The following is a 25,554-nucleotide window of genomic DNA, read 5'->3' as shown; positions in this document are numbered from 1 at the left end:
ATGATAAAATCGTGCTTTTTTAGTAATAAAAAGAGGCAGCATATTTTAAAGGCAGATAATAACATTCCATTTAGGCCTTTCAACTTGTTCATTACCTTTAAGCAACACTAGAACCCACAGAGACTTGTGTCTCTGACTGGACCTCTACTTCAGGTCAGTCTGCATTTTAGAATCTAATGATATGACAGATCTTTAATAATTTTTATTAAAATTATTTTTCCAACTTTTAAGTAAGGATAATAATTGTATTTAAAAGTGTGTATGTACTTATGCAGACTATCTTTTTGATTAAACAAGAGTAAGGATTAAAAGCAGATACAAACTACTATATATAAAATACATAAACAACAAGGCTATACTGTACAACACAGGAACCTATATTCAATATCCTGTAATAAACCATAATGGACATAAAAAGAAATGAAATTATTTGTAGTGAGGTGGATGGACCTAGAGTCTGTCATACAGAGTGAAGTAAGTCAGAAAGAGAAAAACAAATACTGTATGCTAACACATATATATGGAGTCTAAAAAAAAAAAAATGGCCATGAAGAACCTAGGGGCAAGGAGGGAATAAAGATGCAGACCTACTAGAGAATGGCCTTTGTGACCACCTAGAGGGGTGGGATAGGGAGGGTGGGAGGGAGGGAGATGAAAGAGGGAAGAGATATGGGGATATGTGTATATGTATAACTGATTCACTTTGTTATAAAGCAGAAACTAACACACCATTGTAAAGCAATTATACTCCAATAAAGATGTTAAAAAAAAGGAAAGACTCATCAAATGACTCATCAAATAGAGGATATCAATAGAAATTATACACATATATGATGTATTATATATATGATATATATATTATAGATATACAGAGAGAGCGAGAATCTAATGGAAATTCTGGAATTGAAATGTGAAATAACTGAAATTAAAAATTCACTAGAGGGGGCTTCCCTGGTGGCGCAGAGCTTGAGAATCTGCCTGCCAATGCAGAGGACACAGGTTCGAGCCCTGGTCTGGGAAGATCCCACATGCCACGGAGCAACTAGGCCCATGAGCCACAACTACTGAGCCTGCGCAACTGGAGCCCGTGCTCTGCAACAAGAGAGGCCGCGATAGTGAGAGGCCTGTGCACCACGATGAAGAGTGGCCCCCCGCTCGCTGCAACTAGAGAAAGCCCTCGCACAGAAACGAAGATCCAACACAGCCAAAAATAAATAAATAAAAGCCATTTATAAAAAAAAAAATTCACTAGAGAGGTTCAATAGCATCTTTGAGCTGGAAGAATAAAGAATCAGCAAACTTGAGGATACAGCAATTGAGATTATTCAGTCTAAAGAACAGAAAGAAAAAAAGAATGAAGAAAAATGAACAGAGCCTCAGATACCCATGGAACATCTTTGAACACACAATATACACTTAATGGGAATTCCAGAAGAGGAGTGAATTAGGCAGAAAAACATATTTGAAGAAATAATAGTCCAAAAATTCAAAAATTTGATGAAAAACATTAATTTACACATCCAAAGTCCAAGTAGACATCATAGTAAAACTGTTTTAAAAGAAAGCGAAAATCTTGAACACGAGAGAAATTGATGTATCATACAAGGGAACCACAATAAAATTAACAGCTAATTTTGTATCAGAAACAATGGAGGCCAGAAGGAATGAGATGGCATATTCAAAGTGCTGAAAGAAAAAAATCCTGTCAATCAAGAAGTCTTTGTCCAATAAAAGTATCCTTCAACAATGAAGGTGAAATAAAGACACTCCCAGACAAACAAAGAGTGAGAATTTGTTGCTAACAGGCCTGCCTTATAAAAAATACTAAAGGAAGTTCTTCAGGGTAAAAGGAAACGACACCTGACAGTAAACTGAATCCACATGAAGAAATAAAGAGCAAAAGGCAATTATATAGGTAAATACAAAGACACTATAAACATATTTTTCTCTTGTATTCTCTTAACTGAGTTAAAAAACAATTGTCAGGTTTATAACATAAAGAGGGAATAGTGTTATATTGGAGAAAGGAAAGGACACCAGACAGTAACTTGAATCCACAGAAGAAAATGAAAAGAACCAGAAATGATAAATATGTGGTTTAATATTTAAAATTCTATAAATATATTTTTTCTCCTCTTAAACTTTTAAAAAGACATATGAAACAATAATTATAACACTATTATTGGATTTATAACACATATGGATGTAATATATATGACAATAATAGCACAAAGGGTAAGGGAGGGAATTGAGCTATATTGGAGCAAAGTTTTGATAATTTATTAGAATTGAGTTAGTATTAATCTGAAGTATGTTGTGATAAATTACATATAATCTCTAGAACAAACTGAGACTAGTAACTCAAAAATATAATAAACCACAAAGGAATTAAAATGTACATTAGAAAAGTATTTAACACAAAAGAAGACAGTAAGGGAAGAACAGAAGCACAACAAGAACAAAAGACATGAAGCATATAGAAAAAAATAAAACTGCACAGAGAAATCCAACCATATCAATAATTACTCTAAATATAAATAACTTAAACATTCAGACTAAATGTGAATGACTTAAACATTATCACACCAGATTAAAAAAACAAGATTCAATTATACACTCCCTACAAGAGACATTTTAGATGCATAGACACAAATAGGTTGAAAGCAAAAGAATGAAAAAATATACACCATGCAAACAGTAACCACAAGTGAGGTAAAATGTCTATACCAATATTAAATAGACTTTAAGACCAAGAAATATACTAAAGACAGATATTTTATAATGATAAAAGGGTCAATTCATCAAAATGATATAATTATGTGCACCTAACAACAGAGTCCCAAAATACATGAAACAACGCCTGACAGAACTGAAGGGAGAAATAGAGAATTTCGCAATAGTAGCTAGAAAGACAACCTACTGAACAGGAGAAAATATTTGCAAATGATATGACTGATAAGGGGTTAATATCCAAAATATATAAATAGCTCATATAACTCGACAACAAAAAGAAACAACCCAATTAACAAATGGGCAGAAGACGTGAATAGACATTTTTCCAAAGAGGACATTCAGATGGTCAGCAGACTTGTGAAAAGATGCTCAACATCATTAATCATCAGAGAAATGCAAATTAATACCATAATGAGATATCACTTCACACCTGTCAGAATGGCTGTCATCAAAAAGAACACAAATAAATGCTGGAGGGGATGTGGCAAAAAGGGAACCCTTGTACACTGTTGGTGGGAACGTAAATTGCTGCAGCCATTGTGGAAATCAGTATGGAGGTTTCTCAAAAAACTAAAAGTAGAACTACCACGTGACCCAGCAATTCCACTCCTCGGTATATATCCGAAAAAAATGAAAACACTAATTCGTAAAGATACATGCACCCCAATGTTCATAGCAGCATTATTTACAATTGCCAAGATATGGAAGCAACCTAAGTGTTCATCAATAGATGAATGGATAAAAAAGATGTTGCATGTATATATACTATGGAATACTAAGCCATAAAAAAGAATGAAATTTTGCCATTTGCAGCAACATGGATGGACTCGGAGGGTATTATGCTAAGTGAAATAAGTCAGAGAAAGACAAATACTATATGATATCACTTATATGTGAAATTAAAAAAAAAAAGCAAACTAGTGAATATAACAAAAAAAGAAACAGATTCACAGATATAGCGAACAAACTAGTGGTTACCAGTGGGGAGAGGGGAGGGTGGAGGGGTAAAATAGGGTTGGGGCTTAAGAGGTACAATCTATAATGTATAAAATAAGCTACAAGGATATGTTGAACAACACGGGGAATATAGCCAATTTTTTATAATAATTATAAATGGAGTATAACCTTTAAAAATTGAGAATCACTATGTTGTACACTATAACATATAATATTGTATATCAACTATACTTCAATAAAAAAATTTTTGAATTAAAAAAAATTTTAAGTGTACTTGTACTGTCCCAGGTCCCTTTTGAATGACAATGACAGACAAAGACTTACTTCATCCAGTCGCCGTTCAGTTCCCAGAGCCAGGAGGTTATTGTATTCCCTTTCGAGAATCTGCCTTGCCTGTCGAGATCAGATTAGAGTTAACATCATTGAAGTCACCTTTTACTTGAAAAATCATAGCGATTATATTTACCTGAGAAAACATTCCAATAACCTGTTTTATTTACAGGGGTCTCATTTTTTTCATCCTCTATATCTATAAGCCATTGTAAATTTTAACTATAAACACAAGGAAGGGCAATTTTCTTTAGTCTGTGGACAGTAGAGACAGCCTCACATAAGCATCTGAGGTCAAAGGGTTTGACCTCACTCTGTTACTTTATTCCAATTGAATATTTTATGTAAATTTTGAAATATATAAAAATGAAATAAAAAGTAAAGTTAGACTGCCACATTTTTATCACGTCTATGCAGGTAGTTCTCAAACCTGGAAAATCATCATCATTTGGGGAAACTTTAAATGATTAGGGTTCCTGTGTCCTATCTCTTGATATCTGATTTCTTAGGCTTGTGATGTAGATTGCACGTTTTATTTTAAATTTTTAAGGAACTCCAGCAATTCAAATAATTATCCAGACTTGGGAATCAATGGCACACCCAGAGCTGAGTGTCTGTAAAATTCAGACATGTAAATAGAAATGACTGCCCCTCAGAGAGGCAGAGACTAAAGGCCATCTGTCAGAGATATTGTTTGGGGGAAATCTGGCATTCAGGTGGGAGGTTGGACCACATAACTTCTAAATCCCTTTCTACTTAATTTTATGATTTTGTTTTGGCTAGAAATCCAGTAGCTTGAAATTAAAGTCCCAGTGACATATATCAAAGGTTGAACTAGCTCCCATTAGGAATCATGAATACACAGCCGACTTGTTTTTCCTAAAAGTTTACTTTGTCCTTACATAAACCAGGACACAGTGCAACTACAGCACAAAGGGGCTTGCCTGGGTGTTCTGTGTTGGAATCTGTAGTAATAAAGCTAAGCTGCTGTAGTCAAAGTTCTCATCCAGGGCTATAAGTGAGCCATGCACACCACTTTCAAGAATATTATTTGCATATTCTCGAAGTCCAATTGCTTGTATCCAGCGAATAACTCGATCATTGCTCCACACCAACACATCTAGAAAAAGAGGTGCATCATTTTAGGCTGCAGTATTTTGCATAGTAAATAAAAACTGCTGGCTGAAATGAGCCACAGGCGTCTGGCCACGTCAGCATTTATGCTGGCTTCTTCATCCACTCCCCAGTGCAGCTGGCTCCTTGTGTTACATATATTTACCATTCTAATAACTAACCCTTTCTACTTTTAGCCCAGAAAACAATTTGTGATTTCAAGAGTGTTTGTTATCACTGAAATGAGAGCATTTCCATCACATGGAACATCATGTCTCAAAGTGTTTCTTGTTTTCATTCTGGAGTTCTAGGGGTCTGTCTGAAGTTCAATGCTTTTACCACCAGATGGGGACATTTCTTATTTGTGTCCACATACAGCTCTTCAGTCAAGAGAGCAAGATGACAATCTAAAATGGTTCTTCATCAGAGTATTTTTAAACTACTACCTAACTATTGTGTATAGGCTAGAAGAAACTTTTTTTTTTCCATCTGAAGCAATAAGTCAGAGAACAGAATAGTAAGAGAACAGGCACTCAATGGTTTGATACTTACCCTACTATTTTGTCAATCCATTATTTCTCCATCACATACTAATCCAAAAATCAACCACTTTCAAGTCATAAGTTGTTTTTCCTTTTAGGTTGAAACTCAATATTTTACTAAGGTACAAAACACTTTGAATTTTATTTTCTAAAACTAACCTTTAGAGAAAAATGTCATATATACCTTTTTAGACCAAAACATATCAAAGTATATTTTATCCTTTTTCCATTCCTTCTCATTATAAGTTGACATAATACTACATAATAGCCAGCAAAACAGTCAGAAGGACCAGAATGTTCCATTGAAAAGAAAGAATTTTGAGGAACTTAAGGGGAAATAAGAAAAGAATTAAACCTTTTTTTCTAATCCTTAAGGGGAAATGAGAAAATTATTAAAACTTTTTTTCTAAAAAAAGAAAACTTTTTCATTTCTAGAAAGGGAAATTAAATGCATAATTTACTAGTACAGTAAAAGTAAGTTTTCCTATTAATTTTTTTTTCTTTCAGAATGAAATTTATACCTTATCCGGAAAAAGTATAAAGAATACTTTGGGAACTATTCTTCAACTTCAACTGTTCATTTCCCCAATTTAAATTATCTGCAAAAATCTTATTAGTATTTTCTTCTTTGTGTGTGTGTGTGTGGGGGGGAGTATTTATATATTAAGTTTTTCAAAAGCATTAATAATTTGTCCTAATGCATTAATTTATAACCAATTCAGATTTTCTTGTGTATAAAATCAAAGCAATAAAGTGATACTTCAGCACCAGAGGTCCCCTCATGTCCTTTCTCAGTTATTATCCTCACCCCAACAATAACTAATATTCTGACTATGCTCACGCCAGATTAATTTTGCCTGATTTTTTAGTGTCTTATAAATGCTGTCGTACAATATATATCTTCACTCAATATAGGGTTCACCCATGCTATGGCAAATAGCAGTAGCTTGTTTATTTAGTATTCCATTGTACGATTATGTCACAATTTATCCCTTCTACTGTTGATGGAAATTTGGGTGGATTCTACTGTGGTTATTAAGAATAGTGCTGCTTTGGGGCTTCCCTGGTGGCGCAGTGGTTGGGGGTCTGCCTGCCAATGCAGGGGACACGGGTTCATGCCCCGGTCTGGGAAGATCCCACATGCCGCGGAGCGGCTGGGCCCGTGAGCCATGGCCGCTGAGCCTGCGCGTCCGGAGCCTGTGCTCTGCAATGGGAGGGGCCACAGCAGTGAGAGGCCCGCGTACCGCAAAAAAAAAAAAAAAAAAAAAAAAATCCACCAGTATCTTTTCAACTATTGCTTCTTCCTCATTCTCTCTTACCTCTCTTTCTGGGATTCCAATTACACCTATACTAGACTCCTCCCTGTGTCCAGTGTCTCTAATAATCTGTTTTGTATCACTCATCCTTTTGTTCTCCTTTTCACGTTTCAGGCCAGATATTTTCAACTGATATATCTTTTATTTCATTATTAGTTCCAGTTTAAACTTTCTGCTTCTTAAAATTTCCACTTAATCATTTCTTAACATACTGATTCTAGCTATTTATTAAAAATTTTCCATTTTGTCACCTATTTTCTTAACACATTAACCACAATTGTTTTAAAGTCCATGTCTGAAAAAAAATCATACAGGGTCACTTGTGGATATATTTCTATTTTCTGTTTTATTCCTTTTGGTTTTCCTCATTTTGTCCCAATATTTGACATGTTATATATATATATATACATATATATATATGTATATATATGTGTGTGTGTGTGTGTGTGTGTGTGTGTGTGTGTATATATATAATCCCTGACTTTATGACTGAAAACTGCCTCAAGAGGAACGTTGCATAAAGTGTCAGGCTTACTTATTTCCTGTTTTTCCAGGTTCTTGGTTCCTCAAGGCCTGGCAGCTTTGGCACCTCTAAATTACAATGTTCCCTCCCCTGTTCTGTAAGACAGGGAAAAGCAGCAGAGAATACCAGGCTTATCTCTCAACACATTTCTCTTTTTCTCAAGATCATGGCCTCTCAAGGCTCAGGTGTCTTAGTTGCTTTCTGCTGCCTTCAAACAGCTGTTTATTGATTGATCTAGTTTTTCTACTTGTTCTTGGTTGAAGATTGATCTGATTTAATGTATTCCATTATAGTCAGAAGTGGAAATTCTTCACATTAATTTGTACTCTTTTTGTCTCTACCAATCCATGGTGGTAGTAAAGCATTTGCATATGAATCTGGAAGGTATATATACCTCACATACCTCTACTTAACTCCTATTGTGGCTTGAACAATCTTATTTCAAAAGAAAGGCCCTACGTCTCTCTTTGGATTTGGTTTAATGAGAAACATGTGAGGAAAGACTCAAAATGCTCACTTTCCACAATCGCATTACTATATCCTGCTCCAGCCAAAGAATGAATTTCTTCAGGAAGTAGGATGTTGATTGTCTCCCTCAGAGTTTCAGCTCTTTCTTTCCCCATGTCTTCAGCAAAGCAAAGGACTTAGGTAATAATCCTTACTATCTATGGAAATTTTATATTATATATATATATTCACTGGGTCTCCCTGGTCAGTCCTAAAGTATATGTTTTCCTCTGAGCATTCATTAGTTTTTCCATTGAGGCATTAGACTCAGAAAACAGGATGTAAGTTGGTTGGTATTATATTTTGGTTACATTAGTCAGCTGCTGTTGATAGCAACTGATTAGTTCTAACTACTGGTTATACCACACTTGTACTTCAAAAGTTGGGTAGGTATGTATGGTTGGCAGTAACCGTTCTCCAATTATTTTTACTAAATGCAACATTTAAAAAACTAATGGGACAATAGTTCAACAAAAATGTCGAGTTTTCTTTACACTAAATGGATTTGTAAATAGGAAGTATTTGTTCTTTTCTGGAGCTGAATTTGTATTTTGATAGTCTATGACATATTTTGTAGTTACCATATTTCTGTAAATATACGTCTACCAAAAATTCCATTGCCATACCTGTAGTTATTCATGAAATAATAAGTATAAAATAATCCATTTATTTACAAGGTAAAGGTAAATAAGACACTAGTACCGAATTCTCTTCTTCAGAACAACATAGTTTTTTTTTTTTTATTTTGTAAATCAGATCCCTTTCTATAAATCTGTTTCCAAGCAAAATTTATGCTCTGACTTTAAAGCTTTGTAAGGATCCTCTTGACCTAAACAATAAATGTCTAGAGATCAGTGTTGACTGTTTCCTAGCAACAAATTAAATGCTTATAGATTCTTGATATTCACATGGTCTCACTTCAGAAATCTGTTCATTAAGGTCAAGGTTAATTAACACTTCAGGTAATAACAGAGACCCCTAGTCACAGTCAAGAGTTATTCCTGTAAATATCATCAGATCAGTTACAGGAAACGGGCTATTTATGATCTCACTCACAGCTACATCACACATGGAGTTGCCTGTGTATAATCATAGTGAATCCTGGCAGTTTTTCTCAGAGCTACACTCTAACTAGCAATTGCCAAATACTAATATAATATTTGATGTAGTGCCAAATCATCTGTCTATATAAGAAGCATTTCATGTGATGAGACCAAGCATAATAAAATCTAATTGGAAAAAATACTTCAAAAAAGAAAACCAGAAACGGGTATCCCACGGGTAAAATCTATTTGTGTGCTAAAACATCTTCTGTTAGGTCAAGCACAGACTTCCTTCTGGTGTCTTTCTTTGGCCAATTAGTCCCCAAATTTCAATTCAACTGAACAGCAGTGCTCTAAAAACAACTTGCAATTTCCTGGGTCCCCAAAATAAAATGAAATCAAATAACCCAATTTTGATAATGGAAGAACACTTTCTTGCTCCTAGGTAATGAGTCAAATGAAGTGTTACAAGAAATCCATTGTGTGTCTGTCTACTCTCCAATGAACCATATATAGAAAAATACTTTTAATCAATCACCTTCACAGGCATTCAAACCCATTCCACTCTAACTAATGTACTTTCCAAGAACTGCCAAAGATAAAAGTGATTTCTGACAATATTTATCACAAATGAAAATTACAGAAGTCTAAGATAGGTGATCTGAAAGAATAAAACAGTGCTAAACTTTAATATGGGGAGGAAGGGTAACGTGTAATATAGACTATTTTCATGTCTAAGGTAAGCCCTAAAGGCAGTGAAGATGACAATAAACAGACTCGTGCCTAACTTTGAACAATTAATGTACAAACACTTATTGAATTTGATGAAATGCTTCCATATATCAACTCCTGGGTAATGGTAAACAGAAATATAAGGAGTTTATTTTGCTTCTACTCAAAATTTTCTTCAAAGAATTTGAGACTTTTTTCCATTAAAAAGTATAAATAGACATAAAAGGGCTTATGATTTTTGCCCAAAAATGTCCCGTAGATATTTATATCTTATACCTAATCATTAAATTTTCCTTCAACAACAACAATAATAAAAATAAAGTGGTCTTTAACAAGTATAAAGTCTAACATGTTCTTTTTAAACAATTATTTCCCCTGTATATTAAGGTACTGCTCAACATTTAAAGGGTTAATTACTAAATATAGTACTTTTCTAATAAGTCTGTTATAGGAAGTGTCTTATTGGTTTGTACAAACAATAGTTGCAGCAGTTAGTAATGTTTCTAAAATCATTCCTAGTTAAAATTATTAGTGGACTAGTCTCATTTATAGGGGAAAATTCCCTCTGTAACTTCTATATAAAAATCCCTGTATAATTTCAACAACTATATTACAAAAATAAAATATCTGGTCACTGAAATAGAATTCAAATGATGCAAACCGGAGATAAACTGCTGTAAATAAATTATATACCATGTTTCTCTGAATCATAATGAGAATATTCTATTAAAAGTCTGACAAAACTATCTATGTGGAGGCATGTTTAGGATAAACAGAATATATAAGTAATAGGTTCAGAGGAATAAATCTCAATTCAGAAAATCAAGAATATTCCCCAAATGGGATATCTATCTTATAAAGTGATGATATCCTTTTCTGAGTTTTAATCAGAAAAGTAATGAAAAAGAAATAATGATGACACTCTTCTAGCTGAATACTTAACGTTACTTAACGACAATTATAATGCATACAGCATTTTAGGTTCATAAAAGTGAAAGCTAAAAATCCCAGAAAAAAAAAAGGCATTTGATATGAAAGAAAGACATATTACCTTTTATTTCATGTTGGCTTGCTTCTCGCCTTCTTTCTAGTTCTTTTCGGTCATAATTCAACCTTTTTAAGCACATAATTCCATATTGTAAACTTGTTCTGTTTTTTTTTTAAAGGAGAAAACACATTTAGTTTACTCAGTAGAGGATTAAGCATAGTCAACACTAGGCACTACTTCTTCAGGCAACAGGTTAATAAATTCCATTTGTAATTAAATCCTTTAGAATTGGAGGGAATTAAAATTATAGTTATTGGGCCTCCCTGGTGGCGCAAGTGGTTAAGAGTCCGCCTGCCGATGCAGGGGATACGGGTTCGTGCCCCGGTCTGGGAGGATCCCATATGCCGCGGAGCGGCTGGGCCCGTGAGCCATGGCCGCTGGGCCTGCGCATCCGGAGCCTGTGCTCCGCAACGGGAGAGGCCACAACAGTGAGAGGCCCACATACCGCAAAAAAGAAAAAAAAAAAAAAATTATAGTTATTCTAAGCAGACAGTGTTTCTAAAGAGTAAAAAAAAAGTATTTTCGAAATAAAATAACCATAGTCTTAAAAATAATCTTGGATTATGTTGTTCACCCACATGTCTTTGTTTTCCATTAGGCTATTCCAACACTGTTTGAAGAAAAATGAACATTTTACTCCTTTGAAAAGAGTCATTATTATGGAGACAAGAAGGAAGTTATAAGAAAGGGATACTTTTCTTTTTAGCTGATGAGAAAAATAATATAAAAACATGAATGAGGGGCTTATCTGGTGGTGCAGTGGTTAAGAATGACACTGGTTTGAGTCCTGGTCCAGGAAGACCGCACAGGCCACGGAACAACTAAGCCCATACACCACAACTACTGATCCTGTGCTCTAGAGCCTACGAGCCACAACTACTGAGCCCACGTGCCACAACTACTGAAGCCCGCACACTTAGAGCCCATGCTCTGCAATGAGAGAAGCCAACACAATAAGAAGCCTGCACACCGCAACAGAGAGTAGCCCCCGCTTGCCACAACTAGAGAAAGCCTGAGCACAGCAACGAAGACACAATGCAGCCAAAAATAATAAATAAATTTATAAATAAATAATAAAAAGATGAATGAGTTAAGTGATAACATACAGAACCAAATACCAAAATGAATAGCCACCAACTCTAAGTGATACAGAAACATGTGAAAGGAACAAGTCAGCAGATATTGAAACTCTATGTGGAAAGGATATTGTGGAAGAGCAGAAAACTGACTGATCCTTAAAGGATCAGGCAGAGGGAGGGTTAGTAAAGGATATGGAGCACCATGAACATAGGATTGCTGATGAAACGTTAAGTGTGTGGTGATAGATCCTCTGTCCAGAGTGAAGATCTATGCCAGGAAGTTAGGAGGAATAAGATTTTATTTGGAGAATGGGGTTACATTAAGGAAAGTTTGCATTCAGAGTATGTGTAGAACCCATCAAGGTAATAAAAATTATTGGACAATTTTCGCAGGAGGATAAAAATGAAAATAAAAGGCTTTGGTTTAAGAGAGAATAATCTGGTAGTAACACAGGAGTTGGGGAAAATAGGTAATTCTAGGGGACAGGGAAATTAGTTGAAGAAGAAATGCTGTCAAAATAAAGGTCCCACTAAGGACAAAGAAAAGCATGAAAAGAAAATCTAGAAACCAGAGATGTTCAGAGAGAAGAAAGAAGACTTACTGATATTATATATAAAGGATGTGGAAGAGTATAATAGGTAAAAAGAATCTCTAGGCCTCAAGAACAAAGAGCACTGAATATTGGTGATTTCTTAAATGTTTAGAATTATAGACAAATTTAGACATACACATTGGCCAGGCTACTCTTAAGTGCTGGATGCATTTCTAAGCCCTGCATTTTAATAAGAACAATGCTGAGTTCAAATATTTCAGAATCAGAGGAAAATGGAAAGAAATCTGCATTAATTGCTGTTATGGGATAAACTGTTTTTCCCCAAATTCTTACAATGAAGCCCTAACGCCCAATGCTTCAGAATGCGACTGTGATTGGTGACTGGGTCTTAAAAGAGGTAATTAAGTTAAAATCAGATCATCAGGGTATGCCTTAATCCAGTAAGACTGGTGTCCTTATAAGAGGAAATTTGGACACACAGAGAAACCTGGGAAGTACACACACACAGGGAAGACGATGTGAGGACACAGTGAGAAGGCAGCTATCTGCAAGCCAAGGAGAAGAAACCAATAATGCTGCACCTTGATCTTTGTTTTCTAGATTCCAGAACTTGGAGAAAATAAATTTCTGTTGTTTAAGCCACCCATCTATGTTATTTTGTCATGCTAGCCCAAGCAAACTAATTCAGTGGAATACCAGGTAATACTGGTGTAAAAACCATCATAGACATTAGCCAGCTTGAGGTTAAACCACTGGGTCTTGCCTAACTTCTGCCCAGTTTTTGTATGTAATGTAAAATTGTGCTATAAAAAGGATATATGTTGTTACAACAATGTCTTGTCAGATGGGAAACTGGGCTGTAAAGACAATGGGATGCCATATGCAGTAAAGTATTACTTGCTTTAAGTCAGAGCTAAGCATAGCATAAAGATGAAGCTTGTGTATTTCCCAGAACAAACAAGAACCCTGCCATTTGAGTAATTTTTATTTTTTAAAAAAGAAAACTTGATCTCTGGATGAATCATTTCTACTATAATAATAAAGCAATTAAAAGTTGATCCAGTGAAGAATAGAAAACAGGCACAAGTGTGTCAACAAAAATTCTAATATTTAAAAGTCTATTGCAACCACACAAAATTTGAGGCCCTAAATGTTCAGTGACAGGGAACTCACTACCTCACAATGTGTGTACTATAGAGCAATTGAGAGTGATACAAAGTTGTATTTTCTGTTGAACATAAATCACTCACCCTATTATCTATACCTATTTGTACTAGAAAAGCACATGTTCAAGACAGCAAATATTACTCTATCACATAATGTTAAAACATAAGAAAACTTATCTAAAGTCTTCCCCTATCCAAGCTAAATTTCTTTAATTCCTTCCTTTCCCCCAGATTTCTACCACTTTATCAATAACAATTTAATGTCCATAAATTAATACAGTTTCTTATTATTATCTCACCACATGGTAGGACTTTTATTGTGCCTGCCAATAAACACAGTCTAAATATGCCCTGTCAAGCCATTAACCAGAACTGAGATTTTTGTGTCAACTATAAATCACATATCTTTTTCACTTGAACTGCTTTTAAATCATGAATTCCCCATCCAGCATTTTAATTGTTTTTAAAAACGATGTTATATTTATCTCTACTAAATTTAATCCAACAGTGTAAACAACTGTGGTAAGATTCAAAGCATTTTGATAAATTTGACTGAAGAATCTCAATTATTATCTCTTTATCCTAACTTTAGTCATTAACATATATGATTTTTATACCATTTTAATTTCTGTCAATTAAATGTTGGACAGGATGTGAACAAATAGTTTCCCAAATTGTCTAGATTTATATTTATTAATTTATAATAACTAACTGTATATAAAATAATCATAATACAACGGACAATTTTGCAGATAACCTACAAAGAGATCAGGCTACTACATAACATTTATGACATGGTATTATAACAACCCTTTTTTTAACTCCCTAGATGACAAGCAACTTTAAAAACTAATTTTCATTTGCCTTTCATTTATCTGTGCTCTTACCAATGTCTCATAACCCATTCAGTATTTTTTTCCTGAAAATTAATGTACAAATAAGCAAAAGCACTAAAAGGTTTACACAAAAACAAAAATTTTCTTCAGAAGACAATTCCTTCTCAAATTTTTTTCTAGTATATCCCTAAGTTATATAATTTATAACTACATATATAGTTGAGACTGATGATTTTATTCTTAATAAATAATTTTCTAATATTAAAACATATATAGATACAAATCACAAACATGAAATTTCCTACAGATACAGGGGAAAAAAAGATCTACGCTGTATGAGAATTTTGTACTGTCCAGTTCCATAAACTTTGGGCATGTAATATGCACCCAGCTCTACATTAGATAGTCCCCGCAATTTGTTGCATAAAGATACTTTGCCAAGTAGATGTACACAGATGTTTCAAAGAGCACATATTCTATATTTCTTAAATATCTCTTTATGTTCCAGTAATATGTACAGTTATTTACTTTTCACTTTAATTACTTTTTGGAAAAAACGTACCGATGGAAACTATCCACCATTTTTAAATGGACACGGAGATCTTTTTTTGTTAGGTGATCTAACATTCTTGCATCTACCAAGCATTCCATAAAATAACTTCTGTATTGAGGTAACCCCAGGCTGGGAAGCCATTCGTTTCCAATCCACTCGTGGTTCATATCTCCATATGCCAGGGTCTGTAGAAAAACCGGACACTAGAATTGTTTTATAGCAGTCAAGTTTCTTAGCCAATAAAATGAGATGGTAATTGGAGGGTATGGGCTATCATTATAATTGATATTTAATTCCTATGATATATTGAAACAAAGTGGAAATAATATTTAGCTCTAAATATTTGATTTATTTTGGTACAAAGTGGAACTCTGGGTACATGTATCAAGGTCCTTGCCTAAAGAGAATGATTATGTTCACTTTGTTTGCTCAAAAGGAATTACATTTTATACAAATATGCATTTTAATTCAAAAGCTAAAATGAATGATATAATACAAATGCTGAGCTTAAAGATCCTTTTTTTGTATTGATAGATTTATTTAACTTATTTTATTTTTATCTGTTAGCCAATACGCCACCATTTCCTTCTCTTCAATGCTACTATTAACCATTGCCATGGTGTAATGGCAAATCTTGATGTGAAAATAGAAACCTCAGTAAATGAATAGAGAAAGGAGCCACAAGGCTAGGGAGATAGAAATGCTGAAGCTTTATGTGGTCATTTTTGTTACCTAGTGAGGCATGCAGCCAGTATTCTATAAAAATTGATGCAATCAGTCTTTCGTAGATATCAATCAATACAGACTCTGTACTTAAAGAAGCAGAGCATGATCAAACTGTAAGACAATCTAATTCTTTAATATAACAATATGAACTGACTTTACCACTGTTCTTAAAAGCCAAAATGAAAACCAAAATCAACCATCATCTCTAAAGCAATTTTTAAAAAGAACTATTAATCTCTATTAATTTGACAATGTCTTCTATTTAGTTCCTTATCAAACAACAAATTCACAATTATAACATGTATTTCTAATGAAAATCTAGGTGTTCCCTTTATTTTGTGTGCTCTTAAAAAATGAAATTCTCACTAAAATAAAAACCTAATGCAACCTTAATTTACTAAATGTTTAAATGTAGGTCCTAGTAATAACTACAAAAATTTTTCTTACAAAGTTTGAATCACATTACCTATAACACACATTAATTCTTTTAGTAATAAACATGCAGAAACGTTGAAAAAGGAACAGCTTCCTTGCAAGCATATATGTTTGTTCAAAGTACAGATGCTTAGCTCATATGCCATCTCAATAAATGGGAGTGACTTCTGACTGTGTAGTCGCAAGGCTAACACATGTCCCTCCAACTCCATTTCTCACACACTTTCCATTATACTTTAAAGCATAGGTGATTCCAAATAAGCTTTTTGAAATCTCCCCTCCCCCCTTACATCCAACATAAATGATTCCTGATTAAATATATTCAGGGTTGATTTCCAAGAAATTTAAGTTATAGTTCATTCTTTTAAAGGAGAAATGAAATTTTCCTTTCAAAAGAGGCCAGGTATAAAATGATGATCAGCTTCTTTGCAAAATATGGTGATTTTAAAAGACCTATATAGTATTAAACATAATAAAGTCAAATACATGATTAGCCTAATCTTAAGCTAAGTGAAGACTTAAAATATTATGACATACAATTTTCTTACTTTATATCCTTATAGCCTACTAAATGATATTGTTTTAAAGCATATGAATTTCCTACCTGGGCCCAGCTTCCTTCCTCAGATTCTTTCTGTGTTAGCAGCAGGAAATGATTAATAAAGCAGATAAAGATAAATTAATCTCAAATTAATACAGTAAATTTTTTCTAGTAGAAGCAAAATTGCTTTGTTTTTAAAAATGTTAATTAAGACACAGACAAATAAATACACAGATCCTTATTCAGATCCACAGTAATCAATAGAGCAGTTCAAGGGCAACTACAAAGGCACCTACACAGTTTCTAATTTATTCTAATTAAATGCACACACATACAACATATGGAATTTTCATGATACATTTGATCTGGTCATTCAAAACCTTTTTTAATTCTTAAAAGTGTGGGATTTTACAAATGTAATAAGTTATGACAAAAACTTCTGATTATATACATACAAATATAAAATACACAAATGTGTATACATACATATGATGGATAAATCTGATATAAAGTAAATTAATGGAGTGGACAAAGTAATTGCATCCTTCTAACAAAACTTTGTGGTAATCAAATGGAGTTCAGCAAGAACCAACAACAAACAAAGCTAAACAAGAAAAGACCAAGCACAACAAACTAAAAATGTAATTAGTACACAACATTGGCATTTTTATTCATCATAAACTAGATAATCAATTTTTCAAACAGGAATAAAATTAAAAGGACATTAAATTAAAAATAAGTTGCTCATAATAAAATGCATAGCATGCCCAACTTTGTTACTTTAAATGAGAAATAACTATATGTGATATATTTTTAAAAGCTGACAATTACAATGAGTCACGATGAATTTTTTAAGTCTGTGCTTTTAATACTAAATCAACACTTTGCATGCGAGTGGGAGGAGGAAGCTCTGTATTTGAGATGGTAAAGTACAAGAAACTAAATAATTATATTTAAAATGAGTATTCAATCTACACATTCTGTTACAAATTTAATTGGGTTTGGTAACATGCATTACCTGTGAATATGTTCAATTTTAAGTGATATTTGTTATCAAAACTTTCTAATGTTGCAAAATGCATAAATACGTGTCATTAAATTCTTGATTATTGTTTGCATGTTACAAACTCTTATATTAACCACATTATGCCAATCTAGTACAGCTTCATTTAAAAATGTCTAGGGTCAGTGAAATAAAACCACAATGAAAAATGTTAGTTATCATTGTGTATTACTATGTAAACATACCCCATTACTCTGATCTGTCACAAACAAAATAGCTTTTCCATCCAAATAGCAGCAAAATAACTTTTCTTCATGTTCAACAAAGCTGTAAAGACTAACCGTTTTTGCTGGAGCTGCAAGATTTTCCATTTCTTCATGGGTCACCCAAACGTTGCCTGAAGGCTAGTGAGAAGGCCCAGAGGGAAGCAGTGGGATCCATGGGAGGGAAGCAGTGGTAAAGAAGAAACGCAGCACCACTGTAAGTTAATGGTACCACAGTAACACGACCATGCTCTTGCTTCTATAGCATGCACAAGAGACAGCATTGCTAGTTTCTCATAGCTGCCTTTTTCTTCTACTTCAAAAGATTAAATAGAAAGAGGCATGCTGTGAAGCTCACATGGGATAGATTTAAAATGATACTTCTGTAGTTATTAATCAGGAAAAAGGCTTAATCAAAATTTGCATTTCAATGGTATGCGGCTATTGGATCCACTTTTTGTAATCATGGAGAACTGAATAAATTTGATCTGTAGAAGAATATTTTTACTTTTTTCTTCAGTAAACAAAGGCACATGTATTTTGTTGTGTTATTACCTATATTTTGTTCACAAAGTTTTAATTCTTCAATGTCCTTGGAAAGAGAAAACTGGTTGTAAATACAAAGCTGAAAGCTCTATCATAAACTGTTTGGAAACCAATATCAGCTTTTCCCAAATGACCGCTTCCTTTTACAGTTCAGTAAATATGTTGTTTTCCTATATTCTAACAGAGAAAAAAAGAAGAGAAATGCTATTTTGGAGTTAATAATAGGTATTTTTCCACTAAATATTGTCAGAAGTCACAAAACCTAGGTTTCCTAATTTTTTAGCAGTATCCTTCACTATTATAGAGAAGAACATGATGAAAAAGGAAATTTTCCCTCTAGCAGGCACTATTCTATTATGAAGTCTCATTTGCCTTCTAAATAAAACAACCCATGATGTTTGTTTTATACACTGAAGTATTAATACATACAATTTCTAGACCAAAGTCCACTTAGTAACATACAGATCACTGGGAACCACCTCCCATCAAATTCTACCATTTTACTGGGAAATATTTATGAACATTTCAATGTTGTCCAAGCACATCAATTCTATAGTTACAGTGGAATTTAACCTTATGTATTGCTTGTTACTTGTTTTGGAAGGGGTCTAGTTTCAAAGAATTGGAAGTAGTAAAGTTGATACCCCAACATAAGTCATCACCATAATTCTCTCTTGCCTTTTCTACCAACACATAGTACCATGTTGACTTATCTTCTATTATAAATAATGTAATTTAATATAATTTTTAAAATAACTACATATAAACTAAATTGATGAATATAATTTGACATAAGATAAATCTCATGTATAAGAGAGTTACTCATATATATAGTTGAGTAACAAAACAGAGTTGAGTAGTAAATATTTATAATTATAATAAATCATATGGGCATAAAATCTCAAAGAATAAGCATCATATATATGTAAAGAATTCTCATTCTCCTACCATTTTGGAATTTTGAGCATATATGAATTTTTTCCTAAAAGATAAAACTGTGCACAACTGTAAAATATACTGAGAATACAGCAGCCATCCATGTCATTAAATGCCCCTCCCTTCTATCCCTAGCTTCCAGGAATGGTGCTCATTATAAACAGAAAGTTGTGTATGAATATATGAATCATTAAATCGTTTGGCAGAAATTGTTTTTACTGACTTTTTGAGCCGTGTACTATGCTAAAAAGAATTTTACAATCATCTGTCACATTCCCTTTACACCTAGTGACGACAGTATTTTGCCTGAGTGGCTATACTGTTCAACGTGAGCTTCAGTGATGGTTACCTGAGAGGAAATTCATTTAAGCCAGATTGTTTTACAATGATTTCTAAAGATTCGACCTTGATTGTGAATCCAAACAATGAAGATCTCCCTCCTTCTATAAGAAACTTGACCAGTATTATTTCATACTAGAATACATACATGTATAATCTCTTTCAGAGGTTAAAGTCTATATTTGCCAGTCTATCACCATATTCTGGGGTGAGTAGGACTCTGCAAGCTATGGCTTTATCTGTATGTTTACATGCAAAATGAGTATATAACCAGGGCAATTTTCTAAAGTATGGTTGCGAAACTTTCTGAAGTTGTAAATTAGCTGTTAACTTATGCTCTGCAGTTTTACTTCTGAGGAGCACTGCCTGCTCTAGAGTCTTGTAAAGTAATCCATAAAATGACTTCTAAACAACCCAATCAATTAGGCATTAGCTGATGTTTTAACAAGTTTATTTTATAAGCAAACCCATGTGTAGTAAGTCAATTATTCAGATTTATTTCTTTTTACCACCACTTTAAAGGATGGAACTTTCAACAGGGTAAGTCATAAAAGGGTGCTTTAGAGCATGAGTGTTTCAGCAAAGAGCACATCTTAGAGAATAGCTAGAGTGGGACGCTTTGAGCAACCAAAGGACTCTGGTGCCTTGGGTCCAAGGATAAAGACAATGCAAAAAGTAGCTTGGAAAAGCATAAACGACAAGTATCATATAATTTGGTTGTGGTTTTCTGAGAGCCGCTGAAAATCATTTACATCAGTCCATGCTGCAACCCCCAGTATCTGAGCTGGAGAATGCAAACCAGTAGACTTTTTGTTTTTGTTTTTGGTGGCAAATACCATTTGAGTCTAGCAAATGATTTCTAAAATTTTAACTATCTGGAAATTTACCAAATTATAATCAAGAGGCTTGAGTTCTAGCAGTGCCACTTCTCAGTAACTACCCAGGACATTTCCTAAACTTCTCTAAATTTTAGAATCTACATCTGTTAAGTAGACTAAAGCTGCACACTCATACTAGAAAAAATACAAATAATTTAAAATTATGATGTAATATATTCTGATACAGGGCTGGGACTAGGATGAGGTAGATGAGGTGTCAAGGGGGCTACATTTAAAGAAGCACTCACTTTCAGTATCATGCAAGTGCAAGGTCGGTATTGACAGTGAGTGCCTCATTCAATTTTGTTTGAGGTGCCTTGCTGGCCCCCCCTTAGTCCAGATGGAGTATTCAGATAGTATTATCAAATGAGATCTAGTAGGAAAATTCCTAAAGGATGTTGAGAATTAAAGCACTTAACTAATTAAATCATTCAGGACAGAATTATGATATAAAAATTAATATTAAAATGAGTTTAAGGAAAAAATGAGTTTAAGGGATAACTCATGAAAATTAATTGGAGGAAAATAATTCTCTTGCTGTCAGAAATACAAAATAAGTAAAGCAGCTAGACCTCAGAATAATCCTAAATTTTAGCTAGAAGTAACTTCTGTAACTACATAAGTCATTTTGAAGAATTTTTTACTTTATAGTTGAATTACAAAGTAAATTAATTTGAAATTTACTTTTCACTTTCAAAATGGTCTAGATCCACATTTTCCCCTTATCTGAATTGATATTTCTCACCATAAGAAGAGAAATATTTATCATTATAATAAGACGAGTTTTACACAATTATATTTCACCTTATTTACATTAAAGGTTGAGGCTTAGGAGGTTAGTAATAATGAAAAGTGGAACCAAAGTAGACTGGAAGAATGTTGCAAAAAAGAAGGAAAACTGGTAGAGTTCAAGAAGCAGGAGAGTACACTTGTTAGGAGCATAGACTATGGGGCAAAACAACCTGGGGTGTGACCTTAGACAAGTCACTTAACCTCTCTGTTCATCAGTTTCTCCCATTTGTAAAAGTGATGTCATAAAAGTACCCATCTCATAGCATTGTCCTGAGGCTCAAATGAGTTATTGAATGTACAGCACTTAGAAGAGGGACTGACACTTAGTAAGTACTCCACTGATGGCTGTTACTACAATTTCATTAGAATTTTCATTAAACAATCTCTACCCAAGTAAATCTTTAGTTTAATAAATACATGCTATTTTCCCCATACATTGTGCTGAAGCCTATCTTATGCCTTACATGTCTGCTCAAATTTGCTGAATTATATGTTTACTAAAGGTCATTTGTATTTGTTCCCAGACCTGTCTACTCCCACTGCACTTTTTAAAAAATTAGGCAATTTAAATAAATATTACATAGAGCCAAAATTAAATAAACTTGGCTCATGTATGAACACTAAGTTGAATTATTTGGAAAGACCAGATAAAGGTAAATCTTAAAACACATTGTCAGTGAGATACAACTTCAGCAAAGTCTGGGGAAGAATTTGTAAATTTCCAGGAGGATTCTGCACTCACATAGCTTTTCAAGTATCTTCAAGTTTTCACTTTAAAAAGAAACTCAAATTTTAAAAATTGAAGATGTTTAATGGATGAAGTTATCAAATAAACATAATGTGAAACTCCAGGCATTGGAATTATACTCAAAGAAAAGTCCTAGGGTTTCATCTAAATTTGCAAGTGCCTGAATATTTACATATTTTTACTTAGGATAAAATATTTAAAGTATTTATTTATTCTTTATGACACACCTCTTTAACCAAATATTTCAATTACCTGATATCTCCATCTCTATTCTATTTTGTAAGAGGCCTTCTACAGTAACTGTAGCTTAGGAAGAGGAAACAGAAAGCTGGAAGATTAGGGCTGGCCCAAAGATATAATAAATGTAAATAATATAATAATAATAAATGTAAACATTAGATTTTTCTAATGTTAGCCCATTTCGTCTAGACAGAAAAGGAGGCAGATTTCTGTCGGTTAAAAAAAAATAATCTAAGTATCTTGTTTTTTCCTCTTAGAATTTGAGTGAATGAACAAGATACATCTTTCTTAGAAACCAAACCCAAACCTAAACACACGGAAAATCTTGTAGGATCAGAACTATGTGCAGTGTTCTAGAAGACGTGATAACATTTCTTAAAAAAAACAAAAAACCCAAACCAACTCCTTTTGAATTTTCAAAGTGTGAATCCTAGTATATAGTTTTAGGTGATGACTTTAAAATGTTTTCAGCTTCACTTTATGCAGTGGATTAATTCCTAGAAATTCACATGTAGTTTTTTTGCAAAGCAAATCATATTTGAAATATATTAGAAACAAGTAAATACTTCCATGTAGATGGGGTAAAAGAAATCACATGTAGTTTTTTTGCAAAGCAAATCATATTTGAAATATATTAGAAACAAGTAAATACTTCCATGTAGATGGAGTAAAAGAAATAAAAAGCACTCAGTAGATTATTTTTAAAGCAAATAGAGACAACTTATCTCTTATGAAACTTGCATCAATATTTAGCAAAGGGCATATGTCTTCTGTGAATAAAGAGCTTTTACACATTAGTAGAAAAATGAATATTCCTATAATCCTATAGAAAAATGAAAAAGGTCATGAATAGGTAATTTACTTAAATGCTAAAATAAATAAGCATATGAAAAAATTTAACTTTACTAGTAATTTTTAAAATGTAAATTTAAGCAATGTAATTATTAACATTGACAAAGGAAAAAAAGGACTATACAATACAATTTGACAATTAAGGTTCAAAAGTAATAAGAGTATAAATGCCCTGTATATGAATATTGCTTTGGAAATTACTACAGTTCAGTTAATGAAATAATATAACTACTTGCTTATCCACTATGGTATTAGAAATACAAAGAAAATTGTTAAATAAGCAAAATGTCCAATATTAGGGACTTGGTTAAATAAATTACAGTATTTCCATTAAGGAGGTATGCTGCAATTAAAAATATTACAATTGGGCTTCCCTGGTGGCGCAGTGGTTGAGAGTCCGCCTGCCGATGCAGGGGACACGGGTTCGTGCCCCGATCCCGGAAGATCCCACATGCCGCGGAGCGGCTGGGCCCACGAGCCATGGCCGCGGAGCCTGTGTGTCTGGAGCCTGTGCTCCGCAACGGGAGAGGCCACAGCAGTGAGAGGCCCGCGTACAGCAAAAAAAAAAAAAAAAAAAAAAAAAAAAAAAAAAATATTACAATTGCACACTTAATAAAATGGGGGAAATATTCATGCTATATTACTAAATTTTAAAATTACAAAATAATATATTATGTGAAAATAATTCAATTTTATAAAATGAGAAAGAATGAAAAGTTCTCTATCAAAAAGTTAATAGTGAAAATATTAATAATTTTAATAATTAATTAACAATATATTACCTGTCTTTCAAATGTTAATTCCTCTTTGAAGCCTTATTCAACCAGAAGTGATTTCTCCTTCCTTTGAATTCCACGGCACTCTGCTTCTATCTCACATTAAGGAATTAAACTATGTATCTTCTACTAAACCTCCTGGTGAACACATCTTCCTTTTCTTAGTTTGATTGCCCTCTCTGTAATCAGGGTATACATATCTCATATCCTCTATAATGGTGAGTAGAGTGACTTGTACAATCATCATTTTAAGATGCATGATTACTGACTATTTACAATTTGCCAGGCCCTGAGTTAAGGCCTGGGGACTATGGAAAACCTGATAATATACTTGCTTGGCCTAGTGTGGGATGAATCAAGAAGAGAAAATTATAAAATAGCTTTTATAAGCATACAGAGTAGTAACTCAGGAAGGGAAGAAAACCCAGACTTTAGGGCTTAGTGAAAACTTTTTAGAGGAAGAACATTCAGGAATCATTAGATGAAGGATGAGTTAGAGAAGAATGGTGATCTTGGAGTGGAAAGAAGGTTCCAGGCAGAGGGAAGAGCAATTGAAAAAGCTTATAATCAACATAAATCATAAAAGTTTAGGAAACTGAAAGTAGTTTTGTATTGTTGGGATCCTTATCTGAGGAAATAAAGCCTCTGAGGCAAACTGAGAATAGATCAAGAGAGGTTTCATAAGCTCTCTTCACATTTGACTGTTTTCAGGCACATAAACCAGTCATGATACTTCTCCCTCAGTTGGAAGTTACTCAGGACACTCATCATCAGTTCTGAAATCAGTTTACAATAACTATTTTAATAGCCTTCTCAGCTTTTATTTTAAACATATTCTGAATTATTTTTTAGCTTCAGTAATACATGAATAATGTATTCATTATTGTATAGTATAGTATACAATGTATACAAAATGTATAGTATAGTATACAAAATGTATAGTATACAACATTTATATACATTTTAAAATGTTACACAAGTTATATATAAGAATTTGTTAAAGTATATGTTTTCTCCTAAATGTTTCTTAGGAAGAAGTTAAGATGGAATTATACAAGAAAGATAAACACTTTTTAAATTTGACCTTGTATTTCTAGCATTGGAATCTTGTGCACTGGGAAGGAATACAAGAACATATGTAATAAAAATGAAGCAAATTTCTCTAATTTATGGTCTATGTTTAAGACCACATGTAAAAATTTATACTCAAGTTAGCTTTGTGCCTGAAAACTGAAATAAAGTAATATCGCTTTTCTATCTTTTGCCCACTATTCAAACTTACCTCATTCTTCCATATTTTATTATTTTGCATAAGACATGGGACCAGAAAAGTCCATTTAACAACAGAGATCATATCCTTTATCAGCAAAAGATATAATTTGGGAAAGGACCAAAGAAAGAATGAATACTATTTGGGAGTTTCTCCTCAGTGTTTGAATTTGGCACC

At 33.4% G+C, this 25,554-nt stretch overlaps 1 protein-coding gene across 11 annotated transcripts in view; it reads right to left on the bottom strand.

The window, feature by feature from the left end:
• PPFIA2 (PTPRF interacting protein alpha 2) overlaps positions 1-25,554 on the bottom strand; it is a 407,328-nt gene that overhangs the window by 5,480 nt on the left and 376,294 nt on the right. For 5 of the 11 annotated variants that reach the window (XM_060111668.1, XM_060111670.1, XM_060111671.1 and 2 more), the window contains 6 exons: positions 18,079-18,141; positions 16,798-16,827; positions 15,042-15,235; positions 10,848-10,945; positions 4,965-5,140; positions 4,015-4,083 (listed from right to left, as the gene is read on the bottom strand). In XM_060111668.1, the coding sequence (XP_059967651.1) occupies positions 4,015-4,083; positions 4,965-5,140; positions 10,848-10,945; positions 15,042-15,235; positions 16,798-16,827; positions 18,079-18,141 (630 nt within the window). The remainder of the gene's footprint in view (positions 1-4,014; positions 4,084-4,964; positions 5,141-10,847; positions 10,946-15,041; positions 15,236-16,797; positions 16,828-18,078; positions 18,142-25,554) is intronic. The other 6 variants (XM_060111669.1, XM_060111677.1, XM_060111679.1 and 3 more) reach the window with 3 other exon arrangements.

Source organism: Mesoplodon densirostris, chromosome 11 (genome assembly GCF_025265405.1).
Source record: "Mesoplodon densirostris isolate mMesDen1 chromosome 11, mMesDen1 primary haplotype, whole genome shotgun sequence".
Classification (NCBI taxonomy): Eukaryota; Metazoa; Chordata; class Mammalia; order Artiodactyla; family Ziphiidae; genus Mesoplodon; species Mesoplodon densirostris.
Note: the sequence above shows the minus strand (reverse complement) of the source record. Positions and strands in the feature narration are given on the sequence as shown.